This window comes from Notamacropus eugenii, chromosome 3 (genome assembly GCF_028372415.1).
Source record: "Notamacropus eugenii isolate mMacEug1 chromosome 3, mMacEug1.pri_v2, whole genome shotgun sequence".
NCBI lineage: Eukaryota > Metazoa > Chordata > Mammalia > Diprotodontia > Macropodidae > Notamacropus > Notamacropus eugenii.
The window spans coordinates 120,783,798-120,797,184 of record NC_092874.1 but is presented as its reverse complement, the minus strand read 5'-3'; the positions used below and the strand labels follow the sequence as shown (position 1 = coordinate 120,797,184).

At 42.6% G+C, this 13,387-nt stretch overlaps 2 protein-coding genes across 13 annotated transcripts in view; both read left to right on the top strand.

The window, feature by feature from the left end:
- Positions 1 to 5,936, top strand: part of AHCYL2 (adenosylhomocysteinase like 2) — a 154,989-nt gene extending 149,053 nt beyond the window's left edge. For 5 of the 9 annotated variants that reach the window (XM_072652779.1, XM_072652776.1, XM_072652775.1 and 2 more), the window contains 3 exons: positions 843 to 911; positions 1,020 to 1,098; positions 2,361 to 2,485. In XM_072652779.1, the coding sequence (XP_072508880.1) occupies positions 843 to 911; positions 1,020 to 1,098; positions 2,361 to 2,485 (273 nt within the window). Of the gene's footprint in view, positions 1 to 842; positions 912 to 1,019; positions 1,099 to 2,360; positions 2,486 to 2,853 lie in introns of those variants that run through there. The other 4 variants (XM_072652774.1, XM_072652773.1, XM_072652777.1 and 1 more) reach the window with 1 other exon arrangement.
- A 6,387-nt stretch (positions 5,937 to 12,323) lies between these two features.
- STRIP2 (striatin interacting protein 2) overlaps positions 12,324 to 13,387 on the top strand; it is an 81,707-nt gene continuing 80,643 nt past the window's right edge. The window contains exon 1 of one of the 4 annotated variants that reach the window (XM_072652760.1): positions 12,324 to 12,665. In XM_072652760.1, the coding sequence (XP_072508861.1) occupies positions 12,453 to 12,665 (213 nt within the window). In that variant the 5' untranslated portion in view covers positions 12,324 to 12,452. The remainder of the gene's footprint in view (positions 12,666 to 13,387) is intronic. The other 3 variants (XM_072652764.1, XM_072652765.1, XM_072652768.1) reach the window with 3 other exon arrangements.

Here is a 13,387-nt window from a genome sequence, read left to right as displayed (position 1 = left end):
TTCCCAGAGTTCTACATGCTTGTTATTATCGTCATTTTTAAAAGTAAATTTAAAAACATTGAAATCTGTAGACTTAAGAATCTGGAAATATGGAAGTTTGGGGGTTCTTCTCTCTTCTTAGCCCACCCTCATCCGATCCTGCCTTCCTCACTAAAATCACATGTTTGTAGGGAGGCTTTACATATCTCCTTTCTTCCCAAAATGAGTGCATTCCAGAATATTTAAATCTGCACCTTGGATGTTGCTTTGACGTCAGCTCCCTGTCTGGTGACTTGTCTCTAGTTGGCTCAGGGAGGCCCACCTAGCAATTTGGAAGAGAAAAGCAAGCACTGCAGTTGTTCCTGACTGTTAGTGCTCAGAGTCAGAGAAAGGTTGTGAAGCTCCCAGGAAACAAAGTGGGATGAGGGGAAGGGATTTCTGGCACATCCGTTCCCTGCAAGCACCCCTTCTAATAATCAGACTCCCCTTAGACTCAGCAGGACAATAGAAGAAGATGGTGGCAAGGCAGCTTTTCAAGAGAAAAGCTTTCCAGAGTCTCTGGAGCCTCAAGAGGCAGCTGGTCCAGGATGACTAGAATACTAGTCCTTTTACCTTTATTTCTCTTCCCAGATTTATCTTGGTAGAGCTCCTAAACAATTAATCAAGTGGGTTTTGTTTTGGGTTTTTTTGTATATATGCCAGCATGGTGCTAAGTGTTGTGGCAGGTTACAAGTCTCCTTTTCCTCTCAGCTCAGTTAGTTGTGAAATATTTGTCTGTGGCTAGTCTTGCCCCTTCCTTTACTCTTCAAAGATATAGCTGCAGGAAGTTACCCCAACACTTAGGTATCTCCATTGCTCTCTAGGGCCGCCTGCTGAACCTGAGCTGCTCAACAGTGCCTACGTTTGTGCTCTCCATCACTGCCACTACTCAGGTGAGGCTAGCAGAGTGAAGAATGGTCTTCTTGCCAGATTGTGGGTGATGGGATCCCAGGCCTGGTAGCAGTAGTTAGGGAATCCCCTTCTCTCTGCTTTATTTCCAGGCTCTGGCTTTGATAGAGCTTTACAATGCCCCTGAGGGACGCTATAAACAGGATGTCTACCTGCTGCCCAAGAAAATGGGTAAGGATGAGCCCCGTCCAGCACAGCCCCGGATGAAGCAGCCCCAGTGAGGACATGAAGCAGTATCTGGGTGGCCTAGCTCCTTCCTCTTCATTGATGGGCTAGAGGAGAGCTGGAGCCAAGCAGGACTCCCTCAGTTCTGCTCTAGTGAGGTCATGGAGATGCCCCAGGCTTCACTGTGTGCTTCCATGAGCATGTCAGAGGAGTGGGGGAGGATTTTCTACTGCAACAGCCTTTAAGAGGAAAAGGAGATGCTGGCCATCTTTAAGTGATTTGTGTAGGGTCGTCTCTACTTTACTCCTGGGCTCCTGATCACCCTAAACCAAACCCCTTTCTGACTAAACATCTTACCTCCCAACTCCAGCTTCAGTCTGTATGAGGGATACTGGACCTTCTGATTGTCAGTGTTCCTATAAGAGAAACAGAAACTTCATTTTAAAAAGGCACCTGACCTTTCCCAAGCACCTAAAGAGATACAGTATTTTTCTAGGCTGCTGAGGTATAAGTGGAGGACTAAGTCAAGAAATGCTTTTACTTTTCTCTACCAGTCCCTACAAATAGTGGCCCATAAATTAATTAATAATATATTATTGTCTTAAGCACACTGAAGTGATAGAGAGCCAGAGATAAAAACTCTGTCCTCAGAGTTTGTGATCCGGTTGAGGCAACCAGATGAATGCATTAAATGACATGAGCAGCATATGTGGACATGCAGATCTGTCCTACATGATACATGAGCTGTGAGAAACTTGGAGAGCAGAGTCAATTGGAGCCTTTATCTTTCTTAGTTTTTTCTCCCACAACTCCCCAGGATCGGTTTCCTTGATTTAACAAAAGGGGAAACAGGCCCATAATGTCACCAAATGACCCTGAGCTATTCATCAAGCTCAGGGCAGGATTGATGTTTGGACTCAGGCTCCCCAAGCTCCTTGACTCAGTCCCTTTGTTAGTGCCTGGACCTCCACCATTTCTCTAGATGTCAACACCCTCTCATAGTTGGCTGTGTCTGTATTAGGAACAGAAGTCTTTAACTAGTAGCCTTGGAGGCTGAGTTGAGTCTGAAAGCCAAATATTCCTCCCATCTGAGTAGTAAAAGGAAGGTGAAAAGGCTGAGGTGTAAGGAGGGATGTTATAGCAGTATGGAGGAGAATCATTCACTCAGCCCAACATACTACACTATTCGTATCCCTAGAATTGGGTTACAAAGGGTGGTTGAGAAGCAGAGGTCTAAACTTACACCCTGGTTCTGGGGCACATTCCAGATGAGTATGTGGCAAGTCTTCATCTGCCCACCTTCGATGCGCACCTGACAGAGCTGACAGATGAGCAGGCCAAGTACCTGGGTCTCAACAAGAATGGACCCTTCAAACCCAACTACTACAGGTGATCTGGGCTCCCCTGGGTGGGTGAGGAGGAGGAGGAGACAGCTGTTAACCTTCTCTGCTACACTTTGATAATCCCTGAGTGGGGTACCTGCAGCATGCTCTGATCCAAAGCTTTCCCTGTGGAGGGGCACCCTGCAAGCCAGTGCTCCCAGCACTGAATCTCAGTTTTCCTTCATTTCCCAGAGGAGACTGGGACATCTCTGGTGTGACAAGGAGCCAGTTACCCACTCCCCTAGTAAGACTTGAGTCACTTGGGAGGAACCCTTTTATCTAATTTCTGCTGAAGTCTTTGCTTCCCCATTTCTTCAAGCAGCCAGACTGCTTCCACTACCTGATAGCCTCATCTTCTCTTGTTTCTTTTTCCCTCTAGATATTAAGTTCCTGTAACTGAAGCCAGAAGATGTTTTAAGGAACTGGACCCCAATTCTTTTCTCCTCTACTATACAGGACAAAACCCAGCAAGCTGCTTCCCTGGTCAGAGCCGCCCGCCATGCTCACCCCATAGACCATATGTTAGATTATTTATTTATTAAAAACTAGAATCCTGTGCCCTCAGCCTCAGCCCATGGTGTGGTTACTGCCCTGAGGGCTGTGAGAGCCACAGAGGATGGGCTGGGAGGAAGGAAGAAAGGGAGTGGGCAACATACCCTCCCCCCCCCATCCCCTGCATCTTTAGCATCATTCTCCATTAGTTTTGAGTTTTTTGTGATGGCCATGTATCTGTTGTCTAGGGTACCTTTACCATTCAGGGATTCCAGAGTCTTTGTCCCTTAGGGCTTTTGGGGGGAGCTTTGTGACAGATCTTCAGTAGCTGACCCTCTTATCCTTCCCCAGGTGAGGCCTCAGGAAAGCCACCCAATCAGCATGGCCCCAGGGCCTCAGCCTTGGCCAGCACTATCACTGCCTTCTCTGACAAAGCTATTGAGGGGGAAAGGTGACAGCTTCAGTGAACCCCACAAATATTCAGCTGTACCTGTCTCTCCTGGGGTCCCCTTCCTTAGTCAAGACTCCTTCTTATGTGTTTATGCCCATTTGGACAGTGATTCTCGGGAGATTGTGCCTCCATGACATTCTCAGCAGCTTGGGTGTCACTTGGATTTTTTTTTTTTAAACCATCTTTCCAACTCAACCAAAGCTCTGTTCAGGAAGTGGGAACCAAATCCACAAGGGTCTCTTACTCTGTTCTCATGCCATATGGCTGGATAGCATCTCAGGAAGCCCCTCTAGGCAAAATTGGAATAATCTCGGAGGAGAGTTTGTAAGATTGTTTCTCTCCATCTTCTTGTTGCTGCCTAGAATTGCCTCTGAGATTGAGCAAAGCAAAAATATGCGTTCCTCAGGCAGCTCAAGTATGTTTGGAGTTCAGAAATGGAGCAGGCTCCCAGGCCTGCTGCTTAGCAAATTTGGGACACCTTCTAAAGGGGCTAAGAATTCCTGCCTCCTGGGGGATTTCCAGTTTGATTAACTGGCTGAGCTGTTTTAGAAGTATCACTGGGCTTATATGTCCAGGGGATCACAGCTAGTTTGATTAGTTTTACTTCATCAAACATTTATCCCTATGGCCATTACCATTGATGGAGCCAAGATCCAGTTTCTCTGCTGTCTGACTTGTGTCCTTTCTTCTCTGCTGAAATATCTCTGCCTGTTCTCTTCCTTCTCTTTTCCCACCCCCAGTCCCCACTTATATCTAAAAATCTTGTATTGTCTATCATCCAGCGTGGTTTCTGGGGTAACCTTGATATCAAGTAGAATTTATTAAGATAAGCATCCAGGGACTCTGTAACTCTTTCCATTAGTGGATTCAGCTTTGGTTCTTTCCTGGAAGTGCCTGGTGCTGGTACTGGGCTGGACTGAGCTGAGTCTTGTAAGGGCCTGCCTGGTCTGAAGGAAGCCAGCGAGACCAGGTAGATTAATGTGGAATCTGGGGTAGCCCCAGCTGTCTTTGACTACTTGGGGACGTCAGTCCCACCTGAAAGCTACCATAAGCCATTTGGTTTTAGAACATCATCTGGACTACTTCTGGTCCTTTAGATCAGATCTGACCCAGGCCAGGTTTTCCAGGTCTACACTAACCAAGTTCTCTTGCCCTGCTCTGCCCCTTCAGGCCTTACCTAGTCTTCATCTTTTACCCTCAGGGCCAGCCTGGAAGTGACCTTACCTTTGGGGCTATGGAGAGGAGAGGCTTAGATAAGTGACCATTTGCCTCAGTAAAATATATTTGCTAAGTTCTAATCCATAAACCCAGTTCCTTAAGAGTACTGTCAGTAATTGTTGGAGGAATCCCACTTATCCCCTCTGAATCCTATTATACTTCTCTCTAAGGAAGATCATAAGTGTCTAGATTCTTCAGCAGACAGTTCCTTTTCTCCTGCTCTATTATACCCCTCCTCTTCTACTCATTTCTATGTTTCATGGGTACTTATTGGTCCCCTGTTCTCCCAAGTGGAGCAGATTCCATCAGTCTGGTAGACTCTGATGTTCCCTTGAATCCAAAGCCCCAGCTTACTGTTCTCCAGGGCCTGGCTCTTTATGGATCCCTGCAGCTGGAACTTAAAAGATCATGGACTACCCAGTTTGTTAAAGAACCCCATTGTGTTATATATTGCTTTAGATGAGTAAGGTGGTGCCCTGAGTTCCTGAATTAAGTGGCCAGTGCTGTCGCCCAAGTAGTTTGAGTTTTAGATAACCTATCTTTACTTTATCTGGAGCTCTGGCCTATTATCCCAGACAGGAGCCAGGAATAGGTGCCCTTAGTTTTGAGTCTGGGAGTACCCTTTGTTGTCTACCTTGAGTGTGGGACCTGTCAGATCATTGCTTCAGGTGCACGGTCCAATTGTCTGGGAAGAGGGGAAAGAGCTACTGGTTCTGTGTCTGGCTTCAGCGTGTTGGAGGTGCTGTTCTCATCATTGAACTTACTGATTCTTAGCCCTTATTTTAACTTCTATGTAGATATTTATATATTTTTTTTAAATAAGAAAAATAAAACTGAATGTCCCACCTCCCCCTCCCACTTCTGAGCACAGCTCTCCATAGCCACACATCCCTATAAAACTTTTTCTGCTGCTGGCTTCTCCCTCAACAGATCCACAATTGCTGCTATGCTCCTATGGTTGTCTCAGCATTAACTCTGTCGTGATTTTTAAAAAGAAATCAAAATGCATTGTTGCATAAAGCTTTTTAATTAAAAAATTAGGAAAGGAAGATAGGCAACACCAGCAAATTATACGTGAACAAGTCATTCAATTCTGAACTCAATATATATACATATATGTACTTATATATCACGTAAAATAATCATCTAATTCTTATTGTCATTCTACTAAAAGGAAATAAAATCTCTGAGGATCTATCATTCCAAAAGACTGTTGGAAATCTTCATGTCTGAGTGATTGTATTAGATCAGCAATAACTACTCTGTAATCTCATAACACAAATAAAATGTTCATAAATTGATCTAGTCCTGTGAGTGTATTCACTGCTGCTGTAAACTAGGAATCTGACCCAGGTGAGAGGGTCTCTGGTCAGGTGAGAAGGAAACCCTGAATCAGGGCAGAAAATGGAAAGACTGACACTTACATCTACAGTTGGGCCTAGTTGTATTAGCTTAGGGTCCTGCCTGTTTCTAACCTCTCTCTCCTTATCTTTTGGAGTTCAGAATTATACCTGTGGAGGTCAGGGCATTGCCCTTCTAGCCAGAAGAAAAGAGCCAATATCCCTAGGGCATAAAGCTGGAAGGTGAACCACAGCTCCCCAGCTGAAAATTCCATCTTCCTCCTCACATTTTCTTAGAGTACTTCATCTGTATCTGTCCTTTGCCTTTATTACATTCTACTACTTCTATGTACAAGTCATATCCCCCTTTTAGATTATAATCTCCCTGAAGGTAAAGACTGTGATTTTTTTATCTTTATTTTCCCAGGGTTTAGCAGAATGCCTTACACATAGAAAGTCTTTACAAAGTTTGAGTTTGAATTGAAATGAAGTCCATTGGTGGGAAGAATCAGAAAGAGGGGTAGGAGAAATCCAAGGAATTTTTTTCTGTCTAAGCCAGTATCCAATAATAAACTTAATTGCCTGTTACTTCTTTCAGCTAGGTAGAAGTAGATGTTTGGTCAAAGTGAGTGTATTTTTGTGGTCAGCCCATAACCTGCTCCATGCCATGGAGCACAAGATGGTTACCCTCATCACTGAATCTTCTCCTCAGTCATAATTCCCTGCCATTCTTATTCCCTTCCACCCAGACTGGAGGCCACTTGATAGAACATACTCAGCTATTTGTACTAACTCTGGGCTGGGCTCAAGGTCTCCTCTGAAACTGCACTGACAGAGCAAAGGATGTGACAGCAAACTGGTTTTTGACACTGTTGATCACCTTTCTTCTTTTTGGATTGTGTGGCATTCTAAATTATTTGAAGTCAATTTGAAGGGTATTCTCTAGTGGAATTCCCAAGAAATCTGAGCTTGGTGCTGTGCATTTTTATCAATAACTTGGGTAAAGGAATAAATAGCATATACATCAGTTAGAAAAATGACACAAAGCTAGGAGAGATAGCTAACCCATCTGATGACAGGATCCAAAAAGACCACAGCATCACTGATAGAGCTGGACCGTGCAAGATATGGCTAAATGTCAGTTTGTTTGAAAAAGAGCCAAAGGTGTTCTCTGGGAGGGGGCAGGGGAAAGGGCAAGGGGGGAAATCTAGGTTGGTATAAAACTAAAAGATATCAATTAAAATTTTTCTTCTTAGAAAAAGAGCTGGAGGTTTTACTAGACTGTCAGCTGTGTGAGAGGGAAGAGTTACTGGAACTGTGATTTCATTAGTATAGGAAACTTTCTCTGCCAAGGCACCATTTCTGCAACTGATAAGTATAAAGAATTTCCTGGAGAACTGAGAGGGTACAAGTCCTCTTAGCATGAAGTCCAGATCTCCATCCATTATGTTTCTGCCTCTCAACAAAGTGACATGTGGCAGTTTAAAAAGCTAATGGAATTTTAGACTACATTAATAGACATTGTGTACAGAACTAGAGCAGCTGTACTCTCCCCTAGTCAGACATCTGAAATTTTTGTGTTTTAGAGCTTACACAGTGTTTGGCATGTAGGCACTTAATAAATGTTCATTGATTGATATTTCCCTTCTGGGCACACCCTAATTTAGCAATGACATTGATAATCTAGAGGAAAGAACTCTAGTTGATGCTATGAAAATCAGCTGAGGGAACTAGGGATGTTTAACCTGGAAAAAGAAGACTTTAGGGGAAGTGATAATTGCTCTCTCTGGAAGTATTCAGATCAAGACTGGTTGGCCATCAGCCAGAAATATTGTGGACTGAATTCTTATTCATGTACGGTTTGTACTTGATGGTCCCTGGAGTCCCTATCACCTCTGTGATTCTCTGAATCAAGAGTATTTGTTCCAAGCTAAATGTTTCTCCACCTTAGAAGCAGGGTCCAGTCCTCAAAAACTTAAAAGTCCTGTAGGCAACAGCAGTTGGAAGTCAAGATCTCTGATTTCCAAAAACTTTCCCTCCAGCATCTTCTGTGCTTTATATGAGCAGCTTTTTATACAGTTATCTTAGAATGCCAGTCCAACCACCTCTGAGCCCATTATCTCAGCTAATTAAAGTGAAAGTACCAATGAGGCTGAATAAAGCCATGTTCAACCTCCGAGCTCTACCAACTGCACACCCTAACATCTGGCCAGCAGTCTTGAATATGTCCATGTAAGTGAAATATACTGTGTGCAAAGTAACAGCAGTATTGTAAGATGATCAGCTGTGAATGACTTAGCTGTTCTCAGCAATATGATGATCCAAGACAACTCTGAAAGATTTATGATGAAAAATTCTACCCATCCCCAGACAAAGAACTGATGGTATCTGAATACAGATTGAAGCATACTTTTTTTTACTTTCTTTTTCTTGAGTTTGGTTTATCTGTTTTCTTTCACAACATGATTAATATGAAAATGTTTTGCATGACTCCACATGTATAACCTTGATGAAATTGCTTGCCTTCTCAATGAGGAAGGAGGAGGGAAGAAGGGAGAGAATTTTGGAAGTTTTAAAAGCAAATATTAAAAATTGTTTTCACATGTAATTGGGAAAAAATAAAATACTAGATAAGAGGAAAATGTCCATGTAATTTAGAAAGCACCTACTTATACTGCAGGCGAGTAGTACAGGTTATTAGAGCTCAATGAATGAAGACTTGGTGCCTGTGTTCTAGGACCTTATCTAGTAGGAATATCCATCTAAAATGTTGTATGTGATAGTCAAAGTCGATTGGTCAGATGTTGGAGAATGTGATCAGTCCCCATATGTACATATGGTGCCACAGTGGTCATAGATACCTCTTGGTATCATAATCTCCTTCACTGGCAAACTAAAAAATGTTGACTCTGAGCCAACACCTTATAACTAGAGTTTGTAGTCTCTCTTCTGCCAGCCAGGAGATTAGTGCTTCCCAAATTAGCCTTCCCTTCTCCCAGCCCCAGGCTCTGCTCCTGGACAGCTTTCTTTCCTCCTTCTGGACATGGTAAGTACCATGCATCTTGGGTCTGTAATAAGTAAGAGCAGATGGGCACGAATTTGAGGGCCTGCATCTGAACTCTTATCTACCTTTATGGAAAAACTGAGATGAGACAGTTTCTGAAGAACTTTATAAAGCAGTTTTCATCACAATAATTCTCCCCCCCCATACTTAGGTGATCTGTATGACCTTGGGCAAGTTCTAATTCTGTTCCCTTAACTTTAAAATGAGGAGGGTATTATATATTACACTACTATTATACTACTAGGTAGTATAATTGTCCACCTTTAACAAATGTAGAGGGCCAACTAGGTAGCCCAGTGGATAGACTGCCACACCTGGAGTCAGGGAAGGTTCATCATCCTGAGTTCAAAACTGGCTTCAGACACTTAACCAGCTGTGTGACCCTGGGTAAGTCACTTAACTTTATTTGTCTCAGTTTCCTGATCTGCAAAATGAACTAGAGAAGGAAATGGCAAACCACTCCTGCATCTCGACTAAAAAGTAGGATCACAAAGAGTCAGGCATGACTGCAACAACTGAACAACAAGCAAATGGAGAAACTGAGGCTGTGAGATCCTTTGTGGAATATAGAACTGGAATGACCATAGAGGTCATTTAGTGTAATCTTATTGTACAAATGAAGTGATAGATGTTTCCCAGTTGAGGCTGTGACTTGTCCACAGTTAGCAGTGGTGGGATCAGAACCCAAATCCCCTCAATCCAAACCTAAGGCTCTTCTACAGCAGGGATGCAAAGTGACTTGTCTAACTACACACAGTTAGTGGAAGAGCTGGGAGTGGAACTCAGATTTTCCTACTCTCAAGTCCAGTGCTCTTTCCACCAAGAAGACTAGGTTTCCTTTCTGTTTAACAGATAGGACACTTCGGGTGTGCAGGAAAAAGGGTTACTAGAATTGATGACCTCATTCTACTATCTGCCCCACTACTGATCAGTTCTGCAGGTAGAAAAGAACACAGAGCTCTGGGAGTCGTCGATCCTGACTAGCGTTCTCACCCCAGGAGAACAGAAGAAATGGGGGGGAAGGAAGGCAGAATAATTAGTTCTTTAATAAGAGGCACTCGTGGGTTGTGCTGTGGCAGGTTTTTCACATTGAGTGGGGTTGGGCGTGGGCTGTGTCCTGTCCCTCAACACCCTCCCTTTTTTTCCCTCACAATGAATTGTAAAGCAAAGTTTGGCTCCTGGAATCTGACTTATTTAACAGAAAGAAAAAATAGACAAAAATCAAAGCTTTGGCCTTGAGCCTGGTGCTTCCTTAGAAATCATGGCCTAGTCTATGAAAGAAAGGTGTGGAGAGAAAAGAGAGGGAGGAAAAAGAGGAAAAGAGAAGAAGGGGGAGGAGAAGGGAACACAGCTGTTTCCCAGGGATGGTAGCTCTTGTCTGTTCTTTGATACCACTCTCCCCCTTTATCTGTATTCTTCCACTGTTCTGCAGGAAAAAGGAAGAAGGAAGGAAGGAAGAGAAAGGGAGGGAAAGAGTCATTGCTGATCCAAGGGCATGGCCCATAGAAAGACATTGGGTTGGATCCTAGGCTTTTACTTTTACATCCCATTCAGTTATCCACTCAAGGCACATTGATACATACATACATATACTCACAAACACATACATGCGTACACATCTTCTACATTCCTCCATCCCACTTTCCACCTCCTCCTCTGGGTACAGTAATGAATGAATATTGCCCTATGGATCAACTCTCCAACCAAAACCAAAACTTCTTTCTTTGGTCCTCTATTCCCCTATATGTGATATTTTCCCTATTAGAATGTAAACTTTAAACCAGGGACTATTTTTCCTTAGGCATTTGTATTTCAAGAGATTTTTAGCACAGTGCCAGTGCTAAATATTGATAAATTTTTTTCATTCTTTCATTCTTTGCCATATTACTTATGGAGAGGGAGTGGCAGAGAAGAGTTTTGGGGGTGGAGGAGGTGTTAGAGCTTAAAAGAAATAGACAAGAAACTAAGATATACAATTAACCAAAGCAAAATGGCATGACCGTCCCTCCTTCAAATATCACCACGAACTTCCTTTGATCTATGTGGTTTATGAATTTGAATCAGAGAATCTCTGCATTGGAAGGTACCTTAAATATCTCATGGCTCAATTCTCTTTCTACAAGAATTCCTTCACAACTTCTGCTTAAATTTGCCTAGTTCAGGGAAATTCACTACCTACCAAGGCAAGACTGAATAGCTCTTGGTACTACTGAATAGGTTCAATAGGTTGGTGACCTATTGAGAGTAGCCCTAAAGGAGCTATGGGAAGACAGGCTTTCTAATTCAGGGCTGATAGAGCTGTGAATTGGCTCAATTGTTCTAAAAGACTATTGGGATTATGAAAGAAAAATTATTAAATTACTCATATGCTGATCTAGAGATCCCACTAGTATGTTAATAAAGCAAAAAAAAAAACCCATCACTCAAATATTTAAAAATATTCATGGCTGCATTATTTATAATAATAATCTGAAAACAAAATACATTCCCTAGCCTCACTTGGGAACAACTATATAAACTGAAAAATATACAGTATTATTGTTTTAGAAAGAACAATGAATCTGGAGATTTCAAAGAAATATGGGAAAATGTGAACTGAGGCAAAATGAAGACAATGGAACTATATATAAACCTATATATGTGTGTGTATGTAGTTCCATTTTATGCATAAGTATGCGTGTGTATATGTATGCAAGTGCTCCAGAATTTGTAGACAACACGAAAAGTCAACAAAACTCTATTGAAAGATCCCACTATCTATCAGGATGTATCCTGTTAATAATCAGTAAGCTATAAAGGCCAAAAGTTAGGCTTAGTAATTAGTCAAATCACTCAGGAGGTTCTGTTTAATAATTTTCAGGAAATGCACTGTGGAGAAAGAAGGTTGTTTGAATGTTGGTGGATATATTCTTTTATATCAAAGCAAAATGTGTCTGTAATAGAGGTAATCAGGGGAACCCTGCCCTGATCCACTCTGGCAGGAGTATTTCCCATAGAACTGAGCCCTATGATTGGGTCTTTTCTGATAATAGGTGCCCTAGCCTCTTGCTGAAGGTCACTTTCAAACAGAGGTTCCTGGTTGAGCTTTTGGTCCCCATGATAGAATTTGAGGGGGAAAGGGCAAAGAGCACTGGTCACTGAACAGGAAGAGCTACTTAGCAGACTTCCAAGTAAGGGAAAATTTCTGCTATTTCTCTCTTCTTGTCTGTCAAGCATGTCAAAACTCTTTAAGCTTTCTCTATGACTCCCATCAACTTGAGTATGGAGTTTCTCTAAAAATATGGCAGTAAGTACATGCGCCTCTCTGGATGAGCCTCTGGTTACCTCTTCTGCTTTGTGTTTCTTTCTTAGAGCACAGGTGACTGACTAGCTATCCTGAGTTCAATGTTTCTAACCTCATCAAGAACCTCATCATGAGTTTCAGAGGTTGGGAGCTTCTGAATCCACATGCTAGTTGCTCTGCAAGTGATCTCAGCAACATCTTGGAGGAGAAAAATGATCACGGCCAGGAGAATGAACAAAAGCCATGCCTCAGCCTGCCAGAGGATATAGACCTTAAGTCAGTGAAGATCCAAGGTGAAAGTATCTGCTCAGCAGTCCTACAAAATGTTTCCTGTTTTAATAATGTAAGCATCTTCCTCCTGGGAGAATCTAAGAGGAGTGATGAATTATTGTATCTTGCTTTAAATATTTGTCAATATGCACTGAAGAGCCTTCTGGGTTTCAAGCATTTCTTTTGTGGTAGAAATAAATAGCTGTCCTATAGCAGATCTACTTAGTAATTGTAGAATTTGAAAATTGGAAAGGACCTCAGTTGCCATCTGGTGCAACCCATAAATGAAGGAATCTCTGCTATAATGTACCTGACAAGTATTGTAATCATTCAGCCTCTGCTGGAAGACTTCCAAAGAAGGGGAACCCACTTCCCCTGGAAACAAGCTATTCTACTTTTAGGTGGCTCTCACTGTTAGCAGGATTCTCCTGATATTTGCCTGTGCAATTTCATTGCTCCTGGTTGTGCACTTTGAGGCCAAAACTATACTAATCCTTCCTCCACATAGGTCCTTTACTTGAAGAAGACCCACCAGACTTCTTTTGTCCAGGCTAAACAGGCTCAGTTCTTTCTAGAGAACAAGTACATAGGTGAGAGGAGGGTAAGGAAAGGTGGTTTGGAAGCTAATTGGCTGTGTGACCTTGGGCTTCCCATCCCAGAACCCCAATTTACTGATCTGTAAAGAGGTTGTACTAGATGTTCCCTCAGGTCCTTCTTTGCAGGAAAGAATAGGAGAGGAAGAGACACCTGAAGGAGTCACTGAAAGATGCTTACTTGAAAAGATCATTTACAGCT